General features: G+C 38.9%; 1 protein-coding gene across 3 annotated transcripts in view; it reads right to left on the bottom strand.

Moving 5' to 3' along the window:
* SACS (sacsin molecular chaperone) overlaps window positions 1-24,765 on the bottom strand; it is a 96,312-nt gene that overhangs the window by 31,191 nt on the left and 40,356 nt on the right. For 2 of the 3 annotated variants that reach the window (XM_034664978.1, XM_034664979.1), the window contains exons 3-6: window positions 14,649-14,799; window positions 10,398-10,485; window positions 9,388-9,473; window positions 3,014-3,125 (exon numbers count right to left, since the gene is read on the bottom strand). In XM_034664978.1, the coding sequence (XP_034520869.1) occupies window positions 3,014-3,125; window positions 9,388-9,473; window positions 10,398-10,485; window positions 14,649-14,799 (437 nt within the window). Of the gene's footprint in view, window positions 1-3,013; window positions 3,126-9,387; window positions 9,474-10,397; window positions 10,486-14,648; window positions 14,800-14,914; window positions 14,955-24,765 lie in introns of those variants that run through there. The other variant, XM_034664980.1, reaches the window with a different exon arrangement.

Raw genomic sequence — 24,765 nt, forward strand, 5'->3', positions numbered from 1 at the left:
CCTCCATCTTGCAGGTCAATTTTAAAAGACCCCAATCAACCCTGATTGAAAAGGAGCCTCTTGGTCCTGAGAGTGAAATAACAAAAGAATAAACCTCTTGAGACAATTTTCTCAGACAGAAGTTATTTATCTGGGAAGGAAAGGTGAGCAGCAGGCCTGCAATCTACTTTCTCCTTCTGAAAGGGAATAGGGGGAGAGAGGGAGAACCCAGACAAATCTCCTTGTAAATATGCTAATGACAGATCTCTGGGTAAACACACTATCTGCTAGCAGAGGAGTCCAGGGGATGCTTTTTTGAACTTGCTTATTATAAGTAAACCTGGAATTTACAGATTTATGAAAGAGAACTCCCTGAAAAAGTCACAAGCTATTTAATTATCAGAGAAAAACATGAACATATTTAATGACTGAAATAGCTCCTTTTGTGTAGGCGATGGCCTGCATGCATCACTCAGAGGCCATCTCCGCTAACTGTAGGCCCAGGTGTGTCCAGCACAGCATGAACGGACCTAGCAGGAGGTGCTAGGAATCCAAGACTTCTCCATACTTCCTTCACTGTGTCTCTTAATTAACCACATCCTTGAAATCCTTACTGGTGTGAAAATGGGTGAGATCTCCTCATTTCTATGCACCTGATTTGACAGACTGAGTCTTCTGTCACCTGATTATATAAAAAAGAACAAAAACAAGGTGGACTGAAAAGTTCTCTTTTGCAAAATTAAGTATCAATAAAGGGAAACAAAACTAAGATCCAAGACAATAATACCAGCTAAGACAACATTTACATCTGAACATAAGAGAAAGACATTCTCAAACATCCAAGAGCATTGAGCAAATATTTGTTAAATAAAGGTATCAAAGATCATTTCTTCCTACTTTAATGTGTCCAAGTTTATTTTAATTCAGCTCATCTGATAATAATTTAAAGACCCTATCTCTAAGTGTATAGCCGACCCTTGAACAACACAGGTTTGAACTGCACGGATTATACACGAATTTTTTTTGGTAAATGCTGTAAATGTATTTTCTTTTTTTTATGATTTTCTTAACATTTTCCTTCCTCTAGTTTACCATTTTGGAAGAATACAGTACATAATACATAGCATACAATATGTGTGTTAATTGACTACGTTATGGATAAGATGTTCTGGTCAATAATAGACTGTTAGTAGTTAAGTTTTGGGGAAGTCAGAAGTTATACACAGATTTTTGACTGCATGGGGGTTGGCACCCCTAACCCCGGCATTCTTCCAGGGTCAACTGTACTTATGCACAAATTAATAATCTGTTTTTAACACACAGTTAAATAATCTGGTTTCAAATATATATATATGTATATATATATATATATATATATATATATATACATATATATATATACATACATGTATGTATGTATATATATACACATACATATATGTGTATATATATATATATATTTTTTTTTTTTTTAAATGAGGTGAAGTCAAGGCTGGAAGCAAAAAATCCTAGACTTTAGGTAGGAGTTTGAAGCAAAAGACTTCTAGGATCTTCTCACACTGTTGCCTTTATGGCTCTACAGTACATACATAATAATATCAGTATGACACGAGACATAAAATTATCACACAGATAAGCCACAAAATAACTTGGAAGCAGGAGCACTGGGTAGCTCAGTTGGTTAAGTGTCTGCCTTCTGCTCAGGTCATGATCCTGGGGTCCTGGGATCAAGCCCTGCATCAGGCTCCCTGCTCAGAGGGGAGTCTGCTTCTCCCTCTCCCTCTGTGCTCACTTATGCTCTCTCTCTCTCAAATAAATAAAATATTTAAAAAAAATAACTTGGAGGCAGATTTTGTTCTTATTACCATTTACAGACAAGTGGACTGAAATTAAGCAGGGCGAGGCCATCTACTTAATCATGGTGAGTAAATATGAGGATTGGAGCAGTCGCCGGGCAAACTGGTGCCCAGTGGAGACATGCCTCGTGGTGGGCCCGTGCAGGACCAGGACCTAAACAAGAGACTCCTCTCCACATCTGGTATCTTTCAACAGTAGTTAAGAATAAATCAAGGAATCCCAGAACCAGGACACCTGACTTGGTACTCCTCTCATTATAAAATTGGAAGACGGTAGAGAGACAGCCTGCCCCCATCACCAAGGCAGGAGGGGTCAGGTCTAGAATGGCAGCCTCCTGGAATGTTAGGTCTCACTGTCTTCACACAACAAACAAGTACAACTTGCCCATCACAAATCTGACCAAAGAATGAATATATCAGCTCTAGTAAATGTTAAATATATAATGTTTAAGTATTTAACAATGTTGATTACTCTCCTAAATCATAAAACATCTTTTCAAAAATATATGACTTACACCTCTTTAAAAGTCTGTTCAGGGAAGTCTGAATCAATCGTTCTCATTTTCAATAACCCTCATCATATATAGTCATTCTATTATATATAATCATATGTGGTTTGTATGTATCATATATATATATCATTCTATTGACTTCTAAGTTCCACTAAAAGTTATGAACATTCTTTTGAGCACAACACATCAGAGTAGGCCAGGAGTTGATTGGTTATGGTTCTCTTACTGTCTTTCATTGTCCTTCCTTATTCTCTTGTCTCCTTCAATCCTTCTTCCCAACCCACATCAAAACACGTCAAGGGTACCCTAAAAGTAGAAAATGATACTTCTTCCTAAATGCAGAGAAATGTTACATATGTGGAAAGGGTGTCCTTCTGTCTTCCTAATGATATAACTCACAAGTTCACTGAATAGAATAAGAGGCTTATGTATTTACATTGTTACTTTGACTTTCAACATTTTTACTCTTTGTTCTCTAAAAATACTGACTTAGCAGACTCCTGCCCATCAAAAGCTGAGAAAAACATCTGAAAAAGTGGAATTAAGTATACCAAGAAATACAGTATGCATGGTAATTAGACTGTTCATCAGAGTATTGTAAATCACTATAAATTACCTGTTCACACATAAAACAAACCTTGTTCCTAGCTAATTATTGATTCTTACCCTGATATTGTGCCATATCTTTTGACCAAAGAGTCTCTGTTCCATATTGAGTTTCATCATATAAAAATTTAACTTCTGTGGCCCCCGCATCTTCTGCATTCTGAATTAATTCCTAATCAAGAAATACACCAAAAAATAATATTTAATAATAATACAGTAGCCTGCCCATCTTCAAATTTACGTATAACGTTTAAAAAGTAATTACATTTAAGTAACAGAAACCCACTATTGGCATCGTTACCTTTAAATCCAGTGGGGATATGATTGCAACTAATTGTCACAGCATTGAGAGTCTGGTTGAGAGCTTGTGAGTCCTTCTCCAATTATACACCTAAAATGCGATTTTTAACTTGCTATCTCCTTGCCCCGAATACAAATCCTAAGACTATAACTCTCTTATTTATAATCTACCCAAAGCCTTCATTCAAAAGAAATTAGTCCATTTCTGAAAGCTGCATGGATTGTTCTGCTTCTGGGACAGGTATCTTCTTCTCGAGGTAGTTACCAAATACAGACCTTTATTTATCACTTTCTTACCAAACTTACTTTCTCTTAGGAAAAATGTATGTGTGTACCAATTAGTATTCTGCATTCTTGAGAAGTTGGGTTATGAACCTGTCTCTCCTCTGCACTAAAGCTGAAAGCTTCTTCAGAGTCAGGAGTGACTCATTCCTTTCTCACAAGGAAGGCAGTAGTATTATTTGTTTGGCAGATGGGTGGTCACACCTCTGCAACATAGAAAGGAAAGAGCAAACTACAAGATTTACACCCATCCGTAGCCGCAAAAAAATCCTCAGTCTCAACAACCCCAATCAGTTTGGCATGCCCACCAAAAACAGGCTGGGCTGTGGTCCATTTGAAGGGAGCACCAGACTCTGAAATAAGAGTCCAACTCTTAAAGTCAGCACCATAATCATCAAACTTGAACTCAAGATATTATCTCTTGTTTATTCTGGACCTTGTCTAAAGTAAGGAAAAGTCAACAAAGGATAACTGCGTGGAGAAGCTCTGACTTAGACCAAACCAAATCAAGTGGTTATATTTTAAATGAATGGGTCTTTAAAACACAATAATTTACCTTGTATTATTCACCGTAAATGAGGGGAGGGAGCGGTGAGGACAGACAAGAAGTAAGGAGAGCTTATACTGATCCTATGGCAATGCCAACAGCAAAACCTACAAGAGACTCCTTTTAGACCTAAAGACACAGATTGAAAATGAGGGGGTAGAGAAGCATCTATCATGCTAATGGCCACCGAAAGAAAGCCAGAGTAGACATACTTATATCAGACAAAAGAGATTTTAAACCAAAGACTGTAACAAGAGACCAAGAAGGGCATTATATCATAATGAAAGGGTCTATGCCTCAAGAAGATCTAACAACTGTAAATATTTATGCCCTCAACTTGGGAGCACCCAAACATATAAATCAATTAAAAACAAACATAAAGAAAATCATTGATAATAATACAATAACAGTAAGGGGACTTTAACAACCCACGTACATCAATGGACAGATCATCTAAGCAGAAAATTAACAAGGAAACAATGGCTTTGAAAGACACACTGGACCAGATGGACTTAACAGATATATTCAGAACATTCCATCCTAAAGCAGCAGAATACACATTCTCTTCTAGTGCACATGGAACATTCTCCAGAATAGATCACATACTGGGTCACAAATCAGGCCACAACCAGTAGAAAAAGACTGAGATCATACCATGCAAATTTTCAGACCACAATATGAGACTTGAAGTCAACTACAAGAAAAAATTTGGAAAGACCACAAATACATGGAGATTAAAAGAACACCCCACTAAAGAATGAATGGGTTACCCAGGAAATTAAAGAAGAAATTTAAAAATACACAAAAACAAATGAAAATTGAAAACAAGACAGTCCAGAACCTTGGGGATATAGCAAAGGCAATCCTAAAAGGGAAATATATTGCAATATAGGACTACCTCAAAAAGCAAGAAAAGTCTCATACAACCTAACCTTATACCTTAAGGAGCTAGAAAAGAACAGCAAAGAAAGCCTAACGCCAGCAGAAGAAGGGAAGTAATAAAGATTAGAGCAGAAATAAATGATAAAGAAATGAAGAAACAAAAAAACCAGAACAGAGCAATGAAAATAAGAGCTGGTTCTTTGAAAGAATTAATAAAATTGATAAACCCCTAGCCAGACTTATCAAAAAGAGAAAGGACCCAAATGAATAAAATCACAAATGAAAGAGGAGAGATCAGAACCAACACCACAGAAACATAAACAATTATGAGAATATTATGAAAAAGTATATACCAACAAACTCAGCAATCTAGAAGAAATGGACATATTCCTGGAAACATACACACTACCAAAACTGAAACAGGAAGAAATAGAAAATTTGAACAGACTCATAACTGGCAAAGAAACTCAATGAGTAATCAAAAAGCTCCCAACAAACAAGAGTCCAGGGCCAGATGGCTTCCCAGGGGAATTCTAACAGACATTCAAAGAAGAGTGAATACCTATTACTTTGAAACTGTTCCAAAAAATAGAAATGGAAGGAAAACTTCCAAACTCTGAGGCCAGCATTACTTTGATTAAAACCAGACAAAGACCCCCATTATAAAGAGAATTACAGGCCAATGTCCCTGATGAACACGGATGCAAAAATTCTCAACAAGATACTAGCTAATAGGATCCAACTGTACATTAAAAGAATTATTCACCACGATCAAGTGGGATTTATTCCTGGGCTGCAGGGGTGGTTCAATATCTGCAAATCAAACCACATGATATACCACATTAATAAAAGAAAGGATAAGAACCATATGGTACTCTCAATAGATGCGGAAAAAGCATTTGACAAAATACAGCACCCATTCTTGATAAAAACCCTCAACAGGGGCGCCTGGGTGGCACAGCGGTTAAGCGTCTGCCTTCGGCTCAGGGCGTGATCCCGGCGTTATGGGATCGAGCCCCACATCAGGCTCTTCCTCTATGAGCCTGCTTCTTCCTCTCCCACTCCCCCTGCTTGTGTTCCCTCTTTCGCTGGCTGTCTCTATCTCTGTCGAATAAAAAAAATCTTTAAAAAAAAAAAAAAACCCTCAACAAAGTAGGGATAGAGGAAACATACCTCAATATCATAAAGACCATTTATGAAAGACCCATAGACAATATCATCCTCAATGGGGAAAAACTGAGAGCTTTTCCCTACAGTCAGGAACAAGACAGGGATAGCCCCTCTCACCATGATTATTTAACAAAGTACTGGAAGTCTTAGCCTCAGCAATCAGACAACACAAAGAAATAAATAAAAGGCATCCAAACTGGCAAGGAAGATGTCACACTTTCACTATTTACAGTCAACATGATACTATATGTAGAAAACCTGAAAGACTCCACCAAAAAATTGCTAGAACTAATATATGAACTCAATAAAGTGACAGGATATAAAATCAATGTAAAGAAGTCTATTGCATTTCTATACACCAATAATGAAGCAGCAGAAAAAGAAATCAAGGAATCAATCCCATTTATAATTGCACCGAAAGCCATAAGATACCTAGGAACAAACCTAACCAAAGAGGTAAAAGATCTGTACTCTGAAAACTAAAGAACACTTAGAAAAGAAACTTACGGGAACACAAAAAAATGGGGGAAAAAATCCATGCTCATGGATTGGAAGAACATTGTTAAAATGTCAATACTACCCAAAGCAATCTACACATTTAATGCAATCCCTATCAAAATATAACCAGCATTTTTTTAAGGTTTATTTATTTTAGATAGAGAGAGACAGTGTGTGCACACGAGTAGGGAGAGGGGCAGAAAGAGAGAGAGAAAAACACAAGCAGACTTCCCCATTGAGCTTGGAGCCCAATGCAGGGCTTGATCTCACAACCCTGAGACCATGACCAGAGCCAAAACCAAAAGTCGGACACTCAACTGACTGAGCTACCAAGGCACCCCACCATCAGCATTTTTCACAGAGCTAGAACAAACAATTCCAAAATTTATATGGAACCACAAAAGACCCCAAATAGCCAAAGTAATGTTGAAAAAGAAAATCAAAGCTGGAAGCAACACAACTTCAAACTTCAAGCTCTATTACAAAGCTGTGGCCATCAAGCCAGTATGGTACTGGCACAAGAACAGACATACCGCTCAATGGAATAGAATAGAAAACCCAGAAACAGACCCACAGCTATATGGTCAACTAATCTTCAACAAAGCAGGAAAGAACATCCAATGGAAAAAAGACAGTCTCTTTAACAAATGGTGTTGAGAAACCTGGACAGCAACACGCAGAAAAATGAAACTGGACCACTTTCTTACACCATACCCAAAAATAAATTAAAAATGGATGAAAGACCTAAAAGTGAGACAGGAAGCCAACAGAACCCTAGGAGAGAACACAGGCAGCAACCTCTTTGATCTCAGCAGTAGCAACTTACTAGACACATTGCCAGAGGAAAAGGTAACAAAAATAAAAATGAACTACTGGGATTTCATCAAGATAAAAAGCTTCTGCACAGCAAGGAAACGATGAGCAAAACTAAATGGCAGTCTATGGAATGGGAGAAAATATTTGAAAATGACATACCTAATAAACAGTTAATATCCAAAATCTATAAAGAGCTTATCAAACTCAACACCCAAAAAACAAATAATCCAGTTAAGAAATCAGCAGAAGGCATGAATAGACATTTTTTCCAAGAAGACATCCAGATGGCTAACCGACACATGAAAACATGCTCAACATCACTCATCAGCAGGGAAATACAAATCAAAACCACCACCTCACACCTGTCAGAATGGCTAAAATTAACAACATAGGAAACAACAGATGTTGGCAAGGATGTGGAGAAAGAGGAACCCTCTTGCACTGCTGGTAGGAATGCAAACTGATGCAGCCACTCTGGAAAATAGTATGGAGGTTCCTTAAAAAAGTTAAAAATAGAACAACCCTATGATCCAGCAACAGTATTACTACTATTTACCCAAAGGATCCAAAAGTACAGATTCAAAGGGATACATGCACTCTGATGTTTACAGCAGCACTATCAACAATAGCCAAGCTAGGGGAAAGAGCCCAAGTGTCCATCGACTGATGAATAGATAAAGAAAATGTGGTATATATTTACAATGGACTATTACTCAGCCATCAAAAAGAATGAAATCTTGCCATTTGCAACATGGATGGAGCTAGAGTGTATCATGCTAAACAAAATGAGTCAGGCAGAAAAAGACAAACACTGTATGATTCATTCACATGTGAAATTTAGGAAAGAAAACAGATGAATGTGTGGGAAGTGAATAAAAGGAAAAAAACCATAAGAGACCCTTAATGATAGAGAACAAACACGGTTGATGGAGGGAATTGGGTGGAGGGATGGGCTAAATGGGTAGAGGGTACTAAGAAGGGTGGGCACTTGTTAGGATAAGCACTGGATGTTATATGTAAGTGATGGATCAGTAAATTCTATTCCTGAACCCAAAAAAATAAAAATAAAAATAAAAAAATAAAAAATGAAAATAAAAACAAAAAAAATCACTAATGATGGAGCAATCCCCCCAATCAGCACCTATCAGAGTATGACTATTTAAATTCAATTAAACACACCTAATCCTTACTCTCTAAAAACTTAGCATCTAAACCAGAAATATATTGAGGGATAAGATGTTAAAGGCAATAAACACTAAATAAATCAACAAGAAGAAAAATGCAGGATAGTTGATCTACTCTTAAAATTAATTGAGGAGTTTCCTCATTAGGCTTAAACACAAAATCTAATTTTTGCTGTATTTTCTACCATTGCTTTCTTTTATGGTTGTTCAGTTTTTTGGGTTGTCTGACAGGTTTTCAATGAGTGTATTCAAACTAAAAGAATACACTGAAAATAGAAACAAATAACTAAAATCATTATCCTATTAAATAAATTCTCCTAAAAGGCAAATCTCTAAATCCAGGGGTCAAATGTGTTCATGGCCCCTGAATGCGGGTTTTGCATTATTTTGTTCATCTGGTCAACTGGTTGTTTTGTAAAGGATCTGCAAGATGTTTCACGTAACATTTATAAAATTACACTATATACTTACATAAAATGACAAAAAGAGTGTCCCTAGAGCAACAGTGTCTTGATCACAGCACACAACAACTTAGTGAGTTCCTCTGACTCTGAAACCTCATGTATTTACAATGGCTGCATTTTCAACCCATCCTATCCAGCATATGCACTGCAGGCACAAAGGGAAATAAATACTGCTACTCAAATATAGACAAAATTTTTAAAAAGTAAAACACTACTAGGACTTCCAATTCATTTTACTCCATCTCATTTTTATCAAAGTAAATTCACACATGTACACAACACATGCTCTACCTTAAGAATCTGTCCTCCTTCTGGATACCTTCTTAAAATGTCCTTGAGAAAATCAACAAGCGGTGGAGTTGTCTGACCAAATCGACCTAAAATCCATAACACATTTAAAAAATGATTTAGAAAAAAAAATGCCATGACTATTACCACTGGGTTATTTGATTCTAAGACACAGTAAAATTATACAAGTTATGACTTTATACATTTTATTGCAGCACTCAGGTATGGAAATCTACCTAAGACCGAGTAGAAAGCAAAGCGGACTCAATTTATCGACTCTCAAGACTTTTAATTAAACTACAAAATTCAGGTTTTAAAAAAATGTTCAGAAATAGACTATATATCACAAAAGATTATTAATTCAAAAATAAAAAGCATGGCAGGGGGTGCGGGCAGGGATTGCTGCCATTTTCCAAAGCAAGTGAAATAATGGCATCACTTTGTAGGTACTTTGCCACTAAACAATAAGCCAGAAATAGCGGTGTCTATCATGACATTGTTAATATTCTCAAACTCAACCAATGTTCTGATTATTCTGAGATCGGCATAGTTAATGTCCCCGTGGCTGTCCAGTTCAAATAGCCTTAGGCACTTCCTAACTGAGAGAATCATAGAACTGACTGACCCGGTTGCCTTCAGAGAGGTGGTGACAGGCAAGTATAGAGAGGATGGGAAAAGAAAAGTTAACTTTTCAGATGCACAGGGAAAAAAAAAAAAAATCTGTGTATCATTAAAAAAGAACTCTGTGCTTAAAAACAATGAAATCATCACTACAAATTTATCGACATCATTTTGGCACAGTGCCAACAGGAGCAAGCCCCAGCAAGATTCTGCTCCACAGGGTGTGATACCCCACACATTCTTATAATTCACCAGCTCCATCTACCCTTGCTTTCCTCCGGCCCGGATACCCCCTCATCTCATCCCATGGAATATACTTTCATTTCACTTTTAAAATATAATCTTTATGCAACTAAAAATGGCATACGCTTCCAGTAAAATCAATGTAATACCTCCCCCTTTCAAGCCTTTTGATTGAAGGTTTACAAAAAGATGACAATTTTTGAAAGTCAGATCTCCAATCTTGATCCAGTTAGGTAACTGAAAAAAGAAAAGAAAATGTAAGGAAAGCATTATTGTTCCTAAAACTGTACATTAGAAACTACCTCGTTTTTTTTTTTCATTTAAGAAATAATGTTTGTTAACCATTCTCATCAGGAAATGAGTTGCTCTGGAGAAGTGAATATTTCAAAAAACAGAAATTTAGTCAACAATTTTATTTAAAGGATTTTTCTTAACCTAAAGGATTTTAACTTAAACTTAAAAGATTTTTCCTTAAATAATTACAAATAGAGACCTGCTTCAAAAGAACTTAAATTTTTTATGATGAATCAGAATCATTAAAATAAACAAAATCATTCTTTTCACATTTCCAAAGTGTACAGCTCAGAAGCCAAAGCCACATCGACATTCTCCTGCACTCAAGTGTTACTATGGAATGACCACTCACAGGTCAACGGTCTGCAAATCATTACTCAAAAGTTCACCTGAAGAATCACCTTCATAACTTACACTCCTCAACAAGGTGTGAATGACATCTTTTACCATATCAAAAATTCATTATTTCCAACTGTCTACCACCCATCCCACACTGATACCCTTCAAGGTTCCTAAAGCTCAAACTGTCAAAAGTGACCTCACTGGATTTCCTTCCAAACCCTTATCTCTCATCTTCTACTTTGTATCTCAATTAACAGGGGCACCTCCTAACTGTTCACTTTAGAGGGAACCTTGGGGAGAAGTTCTCTCTCTCTGCAAACCACACGTCCAATTACCCTCCAGTCTACAGCAAGTACATTCCCAATTTCTCTCAGACCTAACCTGTTCTTCTCCCATTTCCAATTGCTCAGACTCCCAATATTTCTTGGATTTTTATAATGATCTCACCTCTGGTCTCCTTACTTTCTGTGTATCATCATTCTAGTCCCCATTTCTAAAATACATATCTGAGCACATTGTTACGGCTCCCAGCTTATAAAGCACTTTCATATACATATTCCCACTGAACCTTAAAGCAGGCCCAAAAAAACTCCCTGCATATGAGATATGGATAGGAATAGTAATTACTTTGTGTTGTTAACCACAAAAATTTTAGAAACAACCCAATTCTATGACATATTAATATAGCGGAATATCATACAGCAGAGAAAAATGGATTAACTAAACTGTACATAACTTTGGGTGAATATTCATAACATAATATTGAGTGAAAAAGCTAATTCCAGGTTACTACATATGGAATAACAAACTTTTTATAAAGTTCATAAACAAGTAAAAGTAAACAGTATATCATGCAGGTTATAATATTTAGGTTATACACATACACATATATAGATCGATACGTACATAGGTGTATATCATATACACACACACATACACACACTTATGATAAAACTATTAAAACAACTACAAAAACAGGCAACAAAATAATAAACATGAAGGGGTAAGGGAAAAAAGGCACACAGGCTGGGGAGGAGAAGCAGAGAGGTAAATATAAACTATCAACAGTGTTCTCGTTCTCCAGTTGGATGATGTCATCTTGGTTGTTCATTCTATTGTTAGTTAATTAACTAATTGATTAGTTACTAAAAGAGAGCCATGCATAAGCAAGGATTACTAGTCCAATTTAGTAATAGCCAAGGTACATCTGAAGGAAGAAAGGCAGGAAGAGAGGAAGGAAGGAAATTTTTTAGGCAGGAAGAAGTTTGCAGGTCTTAAAGGAGACTTCAATTGAGAAGGAAGAGGACACAGAGTAAAACGTTAGTAAAAACAGGTGTAACCGACTATGTGAGTCCGACTGTGAATGCTTTTAGTGGACTGTAATCAGTGACCTATCTACAGTGAAGTGATTCTCCCAGAGAGAAATCAAGCAGCACAGATAACTCATCTCAGCAACGCTATCAGCTTTCTCCTCCTGAGTCTGCCAAGATTTTGCTTGGGCCTCTCTCCTTCTAGACCCAAAATCACTCCAACTGACCAAAGTCGCACTGGTCCTATTCATCTCCAGAGGCAATGAAATAAAGTTGCCCATTTAAGTCCTTACACATGTATTTTAAAACAGAGTGATTGTAAAATGATTTGAACATCTGGATCTCCGTCCATGCCAGCCTCAACCTCCCTCAAAAACTTCAGACATGCTCATTTTCATTTACCATGAAACAATAACTATTTCCAAATTACTATGCAAACAATACAATATTGATTACAATTGGATCTCCCGACACCTCTTCCTTTGTTCAGCGGTCAAGGACACAAGGAGGTTCTAAGATTCAAGAGTTGACAGAAAGGACATTTTTGATCAATTAAGGGACAGGAAAGTTAAGTAATATTTCAAACCTCCTGATTTGAGGCTCGACCACATTTGGAACAAGAGGAAAAACGATCAGGGAGATACACAGCTATAATGAATAGTTTCAGTCTCTGCATGAGACAGGAGGTAAACTTAAAAATTCCACTTCCGGGCCAGGAAAACAAAAGAGAGATAAGGAGAAAGAGGACAGTAGATGCCCCAGAAAGACAAAGTACTGAGTGCCTACTTCTTACTACGTCCAGAACCAACCAAAACCAGTGAGTGACAAGGAGTCCTCAACAGCTTTTGTTTCCTTCCTACCCTGACATATTTAGAATTCCATTATTTCTGGGTCTGACTCAAGGCTTGTGAACATCCTTGGCAAGACCTTCTGTCTTATTTTACATCTACCCCATGACACTGCACACATGCACACAAGCACACACATGTGCACACCCATTTGGTACCAAACTGCCATAATCATACTTCTCCGAAGTCTGCTGTACATCCTTTCCTTCCAGTTTCACCTCTACAGTCAGTCATAGTCTAGAACTCCCTAGCTCAGGACAACACAAGTTTCCTAACCAGACCCCCACCCACCCATCCACTCAATCTGAAACATTCCATGCACCATAGCCACATTCACCGTCCACTACCAATGCTTTGCAGACACCTCCAAGAACACTGTTAATGGCAACACTGAGCCATGACTGAGCCTCTTGGTATGAACACATGTAAGGGACAAGATGACAAAGCAGACCCAGGGGAGTAACCAAAGAAGGAGGTATAGAACCAGAAGAGTATACAAGGAAGGCTAAGAGGCAGAGATGGGCCCAGAAAAAAGAGGTAAGAATGACAAACTTTGCTCCTCAATTCTGTCCAAAGTCCTCAATCAAGTCACTGTCTGCATGCCACCAAAACACCTTGGGGAGTTGGTAAGGAGGGCTGAGCTGTGGAGGAACATAAGAGCAGTTTAACTGAAAGTCTGTGTCTAAATGGTCAAGAGACCATGGTGTGGACCCAGGTACACAGAAGGTCAAGATTACATTGAGGGATTAAAAATCACAGGTATCAAGTACTTCCCCAATGTTTGTACTGGGTACAAATCCAACACTTGAAATGTCATTCTGTATGGCTCAGTGTCCCTTATATATTTGTTTAACATTTTTACCTCTTTAAAACCTAGAAATGAACTTTTATCACATAAAATTTGAATAAATTTTTAGGATCGAAGAACAAGTTAATTTTCAGTAAAATGCCTCCATTTAACTCCTCCTTTGAGAAAATTTAGTTTTTTCACTAACCTTACAGTATATATATGACAATACGAAATATTGCTATCATCCAAAGTTTTGCTCCCATTCATTTGCAACTCAAAAGTTTTAATGAGCATGTATTCCTCAAAATAACAGCTTCTATAATACAGTCTGAAGATCCTTTCAGCCCTAAATTTCTATGACTCAAAACTGAGGGGAACCTCTAAGACATTAAAGGTGAAAATTACTCCAGCTAAAAGTACAACACAATTAGGAAAAACGTGAGTAATGGTTAAGTCACTTCAAAACAAGTAAACCACAACAACAAAAACCCTCTGACTATAAAGCCCATTGAAAAAGTATCTTAATTTCAGGAAGTGAAGATTCAGACAAAACGGCGGGCTGGGGACAGGGTGACACAAATGTTGAAATGGTATATCAATTAAAATTACAACTAATGATGAGAACCCACCAGTGTACAAAGCATTATTTCCAGGGTGACCATTAACTGAGCATCTATCTGCCTTCCACGACACAGGAATAAAACCCGTTCAGTTTCACTCTCAGCGAGCCTAATGATAGCTAGTGGATGCGCTACAACCCGGAGCACAGAGGCGGGCCCATCGTCCTACTAAGGAGAGGGGACCGGCGGGCCATACCTCCCTGTCGCCGAGCCACAGCCGCTGCTCCGACACCGGGAAGCCCGTCTCGGCCAAGATGCGCTCCTTGAGGTCGCGCACGGTCCAGGACGCCTGAACGGCCACGGTCCTGCAGCCCACGCAGCCGGGGAGGACGGTCACCCGGAGCCACCTGTGCAAAAGGCAAAAGGACCTTCAGTGGGGCCACGTGGGGGCCCTCCCGCCTAGGGTCCCGGTGGCGGGGAGGCCTCGAGGCCCTGGGCTCGGCCCTGCCCGGGCAGGGTTACCTGTCCCCCATCGCGAGCGTCTTCGGCGAGCGCCTGCAGGCCCCGCCCCGCGCCGCCGGAGCCCGCCTCCGCGCCGGGGCCGGGACGACCTGAAACACTTAATTGTATATGCAGAACATACATTGAGGGAAGACGTGTATTTTCCCTGGTGGAGTTCAACAGTACCGAGAAATGCAGAACTAGACATTCCTAGGGCCTACGTCTCCTTCGCCTCTAAAGACTTTTTAATCTCTGGAAGCGTCTGCAAGTAAGATCTATGGTGGCCTCTTGGGCACAGCGGGAAACGTGATTGCAGAACACAAGCGTCTTTCATGGCTTCCCCTTTGTTTCTAAGGCACAAAAGTAGGATCAGTGGTTCAGTTTGCTAGAGGTAGGAGTGCCAATAAGAGAGTAAGATGATTATACACATGAACGTATCCTATGACATGTTAAAATACATGTAACTTATTTTGGCAACATTATCTTTCATTGTTGGTAGCCTGTTTTCCCATCACACCTGCAAGCTCCTTGAAATCAGAATACCCAGTCTTAAAGTTGATGGAATCACGCCAGAGTAACTAACGTTGCCTTGTAATTTGATAGTATACGTAGCTGAATGAGCCTTCAGAAAAGATCAGTCTTTTCCTCTGGCTTATTTCTCATAGGTATAGATGAGACAGATCGGAAAGGGGGGGGCAACATCTGTTAAGACGATTCAAAGGCTATGTCCTGAACAAGTAAACTTGGGTGCTTCTTGCTTAAATACCCAGAATAGAATTAAATTTTAGCGTTGGCACAAAAAAATGATACTAATTTACTGTTTTTCAGTTATCACTTCTCCCCCTCTTCCCCAAAAAAATATTACTCAGAACTCATTATCAGTAATAATAAAGCACCCATACAGATATTCCATCCCTTCCTATAACCGTATTTAAAAAAGAAAGTCTGTAAATCATGCAGCTCTTTCCCTACTTGGAACAAGTGAGCACAATCATTAGAGAATAGCTAATTCAGTATAAGATTAGGCCAGAAAACCCTAATGGATGAATATTTACTCTTTCAGTCAGACAAGACTATACATGTAAATGCATTAGAATGTTAGCAAGTAGAAAGAATGAGCTCTCACCCTTCTACTACAGTGTCACAGCACAACTCCTCCAGGACAAATCCTCCACACCTAAAATCCTTTGATAACCCCCAGGTCTACCTGCTTTCCTTATGCTCTCTCCTAGGGGGCCAGCAAACATGATGTGGTGCAGAGGTGAAGCCATGAGAGAAACATGATTTTAATGCGGAGGATTTCACAAGAAGTGAAGCAGATTTGGCTGGAAAAGGGGACTGATCATGAATACCTTTGCATATCTGGAGTCTAAAGTATATTCAGGAACACTTTAAAGGGTTAGTCCGTATGAGAAATACAAACAAATTTCAAAAGAGATTTCAAAGCTAAGGGTATAGATTTAGAAATCATTTGTTTAATCATTCAGATAATATTAAACTTCTCCTATTTCTAGAATAACTCATTTCTAAATGACAACAAAACAAAGTCCCCATCTCAGGCTTGCATTCTAGGGGAGGAAGACAACAATAAACAAATAGATAAATAATATATAAATCCATCCTATGATGGCAGCCTAGTAGGGATAAGTACTATTTAAAAGTGGGGGGAGGAATGTTCATAGCAGCATTATCCACAATAGCTAAATTGTGGAAGGAACCGAGATGCTCTTCAACAGATCACTGGATTAAGAAGCTGTAGTCCATATATACAATGGAATATTACTCAGCTATCAGAAAGAACGAGTTCTCAACATTTGCTGCAACATGGACGGCACTGGAGGAGATAATGCTAAGTGAAATAAGTCAAGCAGAGAAAGACAATTATCATATGATTTCTCTCATCTATGGAACATAAGAACTAGGAAGATTGGTAGGGGAAGAAAGGGATAAAGAAAGGGGGGTAATCAGAAGGGGGAATGAAGCATGAGAGACTATGGACTCTGAGAAACAAATTGAGGGCTTCAGAGGGGAGGGGGTGGGGGGATGGGATAGGCTGGTGATGGGTAGTAAGGAGGGCACATATTGCATGGTGCACTGGGTGTTATACGCAACTAATGAATCATCGAACCTTGCATCAGAAACCAGGGATGTACTGTATGGTGACTAACATAATGTAATAAAAAAAATTGGGGCGCCTGGGTGGCACAGCGGTTAAGCGTCTGCCTTCGGCTCAGGGCATGATCCCGGCGTTATGGGATCGAGCCCCACATCAGGCTCTTCTGCTATAAGCGCTTCTTCCTCTCCCACTCCCCCTGCTTGTGTTCCCTCTCTCGCTGGCTGTCACTATCTCTGTCGAATAAATAAATAAAATCTTTAAAAAAAATTTTTTTTAAAGTGGGGGGAGGGAGTTGGGGCAGGACACGAGAAGAGAAGAAAAGAACTAAGATGGTCCTAGAACTCCTTTCTAAGAGCTGACATTTGAGAAGAGGCCTGAATGAAACAGGAAAATGAAGTCATCCAGAAAAAGGTTACATGAGAAGAAAGGGGGATAGAGCAACAGTTGCTGTCCATGTGTCCGTCATCTTTGACCTGGATTTGGTACCATCCCCTCCCACTTGTTGCCCCTCCTCAACTTTTCTCCTCCCCAGCCCACCAGCAAAAGCAAAGTTGAAATTGATGTCTTTTCTGTTTGCTGATGGCTTCCCAGAGCCTGAACAAGGTCCTAACACAGAATAGATGCTCAATAAATATGAGGGAAGGAAGGAAGGAAGGAAGGAAGGAAGGAAGGAAGGAAGGAAGGAAGGAAGGAAGGAAGGAATTGAAGAAAAGAAAGTGGGGCCAAAGGAAAGAGAGAAAAAAGGAATGATTAAATATCTGGAAAATACAGGAAAGTAGACAGAAGCTCAAATCTTACACATTATTCTAACACCTCAATACAAACAACATTTTTTCCCATTGCTATTAATTTAAGGGTTTTTTTATATGATTACAATAATACTATGGGTGCATTGTGTTTTTCCATATTTTTATCACTGTAGAAATTGTATTTCTAATAATTTTCCATTGAGAAGAAATGTCTTAGGCTACTCATCCCTATTGATACTTACAAAGGTATTTTAATTTTTCAAAAGTACACTGACCGATAAATAACTTTGTTCGTGAACTTTCAACCCCAATTTAAGATGAGAAAAAAATTTGCAAAAATGATGTATCCTTTTTTTAATAATAATATTTTTTATTATATTAGTCACCATACAGTACATCCCTGGTTTCTGATGTAAAGTTCCATGATTCATTACTTGTGTATAACACCCAGTGCACCGTGCGATACGTGCCCTCCTTATTAGATGTATTCTAATAAATGTGTAACTGGGCCTTCACTCCTTCTGTAGGAGAACATTATAAAATGCAGAACAGCAAGAAGCCAAAACTTTAGTCTCTTCTTTTAGAATGAATGAGTCCAGACTCTGTAAAAAACAGGGAGTCATGGGACCACCGTTTGAGCCTATTTCGGTTGTAGAGATGAGTAAAATAAAATTATTTTATTGCACAGCCAGACTCAGCAGAAAACAATGTTATTCCTTCTCAGGAGTCCCTCTTTAATTTACCCTGGTGCTTCTTTCTTTTCCTTTCCCTGGATGACAGAACCAGTACAACTTGGGCCCTAGCTTCCCCATCACTCCTAGATCATAAAAATTATCCAGTCCCAGTCGGTCCCTCAAATGACTCATCTTAATTATTGAAAACCCTACCCAGGGTAACAACCAAAACTCCAGTCCAATCCAATGTAAAAATTCATAAACAGTAACTGGGCTTCCTTTATTCTAGTTCATTCTCACCGTGTGGACTGTAGTCTCGAAGTGTAGCTCAAGGCTGAGAGTTAATTTCCCCTGAAACAACGCTTCATGATTTTATGAAATGGAATGTGCCTACTAGTATGTCTTTGATCAGAGGGAAACAATAAATTAGTCCCTTCTGGAGAATGTTCGCCAGTTATATAAAGACAGAAGAATGACAAATCATGATTCCTTTGTTTAATGAGTCAGCGCAAGGCTGTTTAGCTTGAAAATAAAAAGATGAGGATATTGTTGGCAGGCTTTAGGACACTGAAGTCCTAAAAATTGAGTAAAAATCATAAGCCAAACAGAAAAAGGAAAAAAATCTCTCAGGGAGAGCAAATAGCACCTACGAAATCATGGAGTCAAAATAGCCATAAAGCTGAGGAATTACAAGTAGCTCCATATGAGAGGGTCAGAGGGTAAGATCCATGTAAAGGTACAGGAAATGTGATCCGAGAGCAGTTTGTGGGAATATGGTCATGAAGTCTCCGTTATGCTACCTCCGGAGTTATGTGGGAGCCACTTTCAGATTTTAATCAGGTTAGGTGATCATAATTACACTATAAAGATTCCTCAGGTGACCGAACTGAGGATGACTTGGAAGGAGACAAGACTTAGTATAGGAACAAAACCAAGAAAAAAAGGGTATCTGTGAGATTAAGTAAAAACCTTCAAGAAAGGAATCAGCAGTGCCAAGGATCACATAGGGAAATTGCCTGTAGGATTTGACAACTAGTTAGTTTGTCTCTGTGCTCCAGAACCTGCAAAAATTTCCTGATGCCTGTAGGATCAATTTCAGGTTATTATGCATGACATATAAGGCCCATCACAACCAAGTCCTGGTCAACCTTCTCAGATTCTTCTGAGGCACCCCACCGTCTGTCCCCACGACCAGCTTATGATAATGCGTAACCCTTAGTGAATACTTACAAGGTGCCAGGCACCTACTAAAATCCTTATGCGGTTTAACTCATCGGATCTTCCCGACAACCCCACAAAGTACATAAAACCTTCATTTTCAGATAGAGAAAATGGAAGTAAACATTTTACTTGTAGCTCCAGAGCTATCAGTGGGAGAGCCAGTAGGACAGCCAGGATCTGTAGTCCAACTCCAGAGCCTGGGCACTATTAATATTAAACTATAATATTCACAGAATACAATCACTTCACATTGCCTAGCTCCCTCATGTACCCTGCCTGTATTGTCCTCACCTACTTGCACTTTCCTTCCCATCACTTTCCATCTGACATATCCCTAGGTCCTCCTCCAAGAATGACCACTCGTCCCAGCTTTCCCTGACTCTTCCAGGCTGATTCTTTCTATCTAATGTGTACATTGTATATTCACTGTTAGTATATAGAACATGTCACATTTTTATTGACTATTGTTAATTTTTATTCATTGCAACCCAGAGCACCTTTGCATTCCTCTTTGTACCTGAAGAGCTGAGTACAGAGTAATATTAAATAAATGTTGCTAAGATGCTTGAGAGGTGAAGGAATGACTGCATGTAGGTCAATGGCAACTTCACACCTAACATCAGTCAATGAGGTTTTGTTTTGTTTTGGGGCCTGTTCAAAATGCTTTGGGCTGCAAGTAACTGATTACCTAACAGTAGTTAAACTGATAAGGGTTTGTTTTTCTCCATGTCAGAAAGTCTGGAGGAATGCCATTCTTTGACAATGTCAAGACCTGCTTCCCAGTGATGTTTTGGGGCTCTCCTTGTCAGAAAATGGCTCTACAGCTCTAATATATCCATATTCAATGTAGGAGGAAGGGGGGAAAGGGAAGAAAACATTTCTACCTGCTTTAGCAGAAAAACAAGAATATTCCCAGCAGACTTCTATTTCTCTCTCAGTGGCCACCCTGAGCTGCAAGGAAGGCAGGGAAAACCAAGCCTCCATAGAAGGTTCAAGCAAGAGAACAGGGTTTTCCAAGTGACTGATCAGTCTACAACACTATCTACAACATTGCTCTAATATACGTGGCAAATTTATTTTTAAAGTGTCTACAGAAATATTAGAAAACAATGTAACTAGTAAGTTTTTTAAAGCCTGATTAGTGACATATCAAGACACATTTTTTAAAAGGATAGTAGGCAGAAATATTTCATGCAACTAATCTTTCTTTGCCTTGGGATGGCATGATTTGGGTAAATTCTATGATTTTTTTTCTGCTCACTTTTATATAATGACACTCCTGAGGTCACTTTAAATTACAAAATATAGTTTCAGTTCTCTAACAGAATAAGTTCCAGGCAAAATCACTAAATAAAGATCCGCTTCTCCTTGATGTTGCCATCAACGCCCCACACTAAGTCCTGTAGTCAGATGCTGCCTGCCTTCCAGGGGGAGGTGGGCAGCCTCTCTTCTCTCCCTGTTCCCCCAAATAGTAGTTGTGATTCAACCACATGCAGGCCAAAGCTGTGGACACAGGAAAGACAGGAGGATGGGCTGCTCCTTGGCTGGGTGGTTTTGAGCCCTGTGGGTCTGGCAGGCGATTAAGCTCAGCATTTCTCCTGTGGGACTCTTTGAAAAGTCCTGTCACTGAGGACCTCAGCAGAGAGGCAAAAGCATTTCTATACTGAGTGATCACTCATGAATCCATCCACAACCTTAAGGAGCTCTATGTCACCTCCCACCTCTGGTTGCTCTGGCCCTATCTCAAGCAGACCCTATGGAAGAAGCCCCAACCTGATGCTTTCCACTTAGTTCAGGTGTTTTCTATGGAAAATTCTCTCATGCCCCTTGCCCAGCAAGCTTGGGCAATGCCATTGCCAATACAGCCACCTCCCTCCTGCTGCCTCAGAGTTCTTGGGCCCCAGGCCTGAACTGGCCTCGACCCCATTTCCAAGTTCTCGCTGTGGTTCACCAGGCTTAATGCAAACGAGGTAAACCCCTTTAATCCTGTCCACTTGGCAACATCTCTATCCAAAAATCCTCTACCAAACTTCTCTCTCTGTCCTCTGGCTAAGCGGGGATCTCAGTCACAGAATGTGCTCTGAGGCTCTCTGTAACTGTGTATATGTGGGAGGGTCTGTCCCCAAACACTTGGGTATTCAATATCACCATCAAAACTGAGGTAGGAAGCACTTTATTTTAGCACTTTCTTACCTTAGATACACATTAGCCATCAGAATGATTCAAATTGTGTTCTCACAAAGCCCAAGAGAAGAAAAAAATATGAATAGCATGTAAAGCAACAAAAAAATATATATATGTGAGCTACATATAATTATATATTCATTAACTCAAAGTTCAGACACCACAGTATACCAGAATTACAGCAGTTAAACAAAACAATATTCAGCTCCTATGAGGCTCACGTTTTCATAATGGGGAGACAGAAAATAAGTAAATACACAGATAAATAATAAGTCCTGTGATGAACCATGGTGGGCAAACAATGGACATGGGCTGGGATACTGTTCATCTTGATGTCGTCTGAGAATGGAACCAAATATGCAAAGTGAGAACGCATACTGAAGGAAGCTTTAGGATAATGTTGGTGATTGAGAAAACAACCCTTACGCAAAGGCAAACTGTAAGGATATGATTTAAAAAAAAAAAAATTTGCTATTCTGGTTCATTCTCCTTAACTCACCTCACCTTATTACCATAACTCTGCTTAAAATAGTTAAATTTAAGAAAGTACTCATCAGAATCCTATACATTCTACCCACTACAAATTTCTAAATGGAGTATCTCAACCACATTAATAAAAGAAAGGACAAGTACCATATGATCCTCTTAATAGATGCAGAAAAATCATTTGACAAAATACAGCACCCCTTCTTGATAAAAACCCTCAACAAATTAGGGATAGAGGGAACATACCTCAACATCATGAAGTCCATATACAAAATACCCACAGCTAATATCATCTTCAATGGGGAAAAACTGAGAGCTTTTCCCCTACAGTCAGGAACAAGACAGGGATAGCCCCTCTCACCATGACTATTTAACATACTACTGGAAATCTTAGCCTTGGCAATCAGACAACACAAAGAAATAAATAAAAGGTATCCAAACTGGCAAGGAAGATGTCACACTTTCACTATTTTCAGACAAAAAGATACTCTATGTAGAAAACCTGAAAGACACCACCAAAAAATTACTAGAACTAATACATGAACTCAGCAAAGTCACAGGATATAAAATCAATGTAAGGAAGTCTGTTGCATTTCTACACACCAATAATGAAGCAGCAGAAAAAGAAGTCAAGGAATCAATCCTATTTATAATTGCACCAAAAACCATAAGATACCTAGGAATAAACCTAACCAAAGAGGTAAAAGATCTGTACTCTGAAAACTGTAGAACACTTAAACAAAAGAAATTGAAGAGGACACAAAGAAATGGGGGGAAAAAATTCCATGCTCATGGATTGGGAGAACAAATATTGTTAAAATGTCTATACTACCCAGGGGCGCCTGGGTGGCTCAGTCAGTTAAGTGTCTGGCCCTTGATTTAGGCTCAGGTCCTGATCTCAGGGTCCTGCATGGGGCTCCACACTCAGTGCAGAGTCTGCTTTTCCCTGTCTCTCTGCTCCTCCCCCTTGCTCATGTTCTCTCATTCTATCTCAAAAAAATACATAAAATCTTAAAAAAAAAAAAGTCTATACTACCCAAAGGCAATCTACACATTTAATGCAATCCCTATCAAAATACCACCGCATTTTTCACAGAACTAGAACAAACAATTCCAAAATGTGTATGGAACCACAGAAGACCCCAAATAGCCAAAGTAATGTTGAAAAAGAAAACCAAAGCTGAAAGCATCACAGTTCCAAGCTTCAAGCTCTATTACAAAGCTGTAGTGATCAAGACAATATGGTGCTAGCACAAAAACAAACACAGAGATCAACAAAATAGAATAGAAAATTCAGAAACGGACCCACAGCTGTATGGTCAACTAATCTTGGACAAAGTAGGAAAGAATATCCAATGGAAAAAAGACAGTCTCTTCAAACGTTGTTGGGAAAACTGGACAGCAACATGCAGAAGAATGAAACTGGACCACTTTCTTACACCAAACCCAAAAATAAATTCGAAATGGATTTAAGATCTAAAGGTGAGACAGGAAACCATTAGAATCCTAGACGAGAACACAGGCAGCAACCTCTCTGACCTCGGTGGTAGCAACTTCTTACTAGACACATCACCAGAGGCAAGGGAAACAGAAGCAAACATGAACTATTAGGACTTCATCAAGATAAAAGCTTCTGCACAGCGAAGGAAGCTATCAACAAAACTAAACAGCCTACAGAGTGGGAGAAGATATTTGCAAATGACATACCTGATAAAGGGTTAATATCCAAAATCCTTGAAGAACTTATCAAACTCAACACCCAAAAACCAAATAATCCAGTTGAGAAATGGGCAAAAGGCACGAATAGACATTTTTCCCAAAAAGACATCCAGATGGCTAACAGACACATGAAAACATGCTCAACATCACTCATCATCAGGGAAATCAAAACCATAATGAGCCACCACTTCACACCTGTCAAAGTTGGCGAGGGTACGGAGAAAGGGGAACCCTCTTGCACTGTTGGTAGGAATGCAGACTGGTGCAGCCACTCTGGAAAACAGTATGGAGGTTCCTCAAAATGTTAAAAATAGAACTTCCCAATGATCCAGCAATTGCACCACTAGGTATTTACCCAAAGGATCCAAAAATACAGATTCAAAGGGGTATAGCGCTCCGATGTTTATAACAGCATTATCAACAATAGCCAAACTATGGAAAGAACCCAAATGTCCATCAACTGATGAATGGATAAAGAAGATATGGTATATACATTTGATGAAATATTACTCAGCCATAAAAAGAATGAAATCTTGCCCTTTGTTATGATGCAATGATATGGATAGAGCTAGAGTAGATATTATGCTAAACAAAATGAGTTGGGCAGAGAAAGGCAAATACCATATGATTTCACTCATATGTAGAATTTAAGGGAAAAAAAGATGAACATATGGGAAGGGGGAAAAGGAGAGAGGGAAGCAAACCATAAGATAGTCTTAACGA

Source organism: Ailuropoda melanoleuca, chromosome 7, assembly GCF_002007445.2.
Source record: "Ailuropoda melanoleuca isolate Jingjing chromosome 7, ASM200744v2, whole genome shotgun sequence".
Classification (NCBI taxonomy): domain Eukaryota; kingdom Metazoa; phylum Chordata; class Mammalia; order Carnivora; family Ursidae; genus Ailuropoda; species Ailuropoda melanoleuca.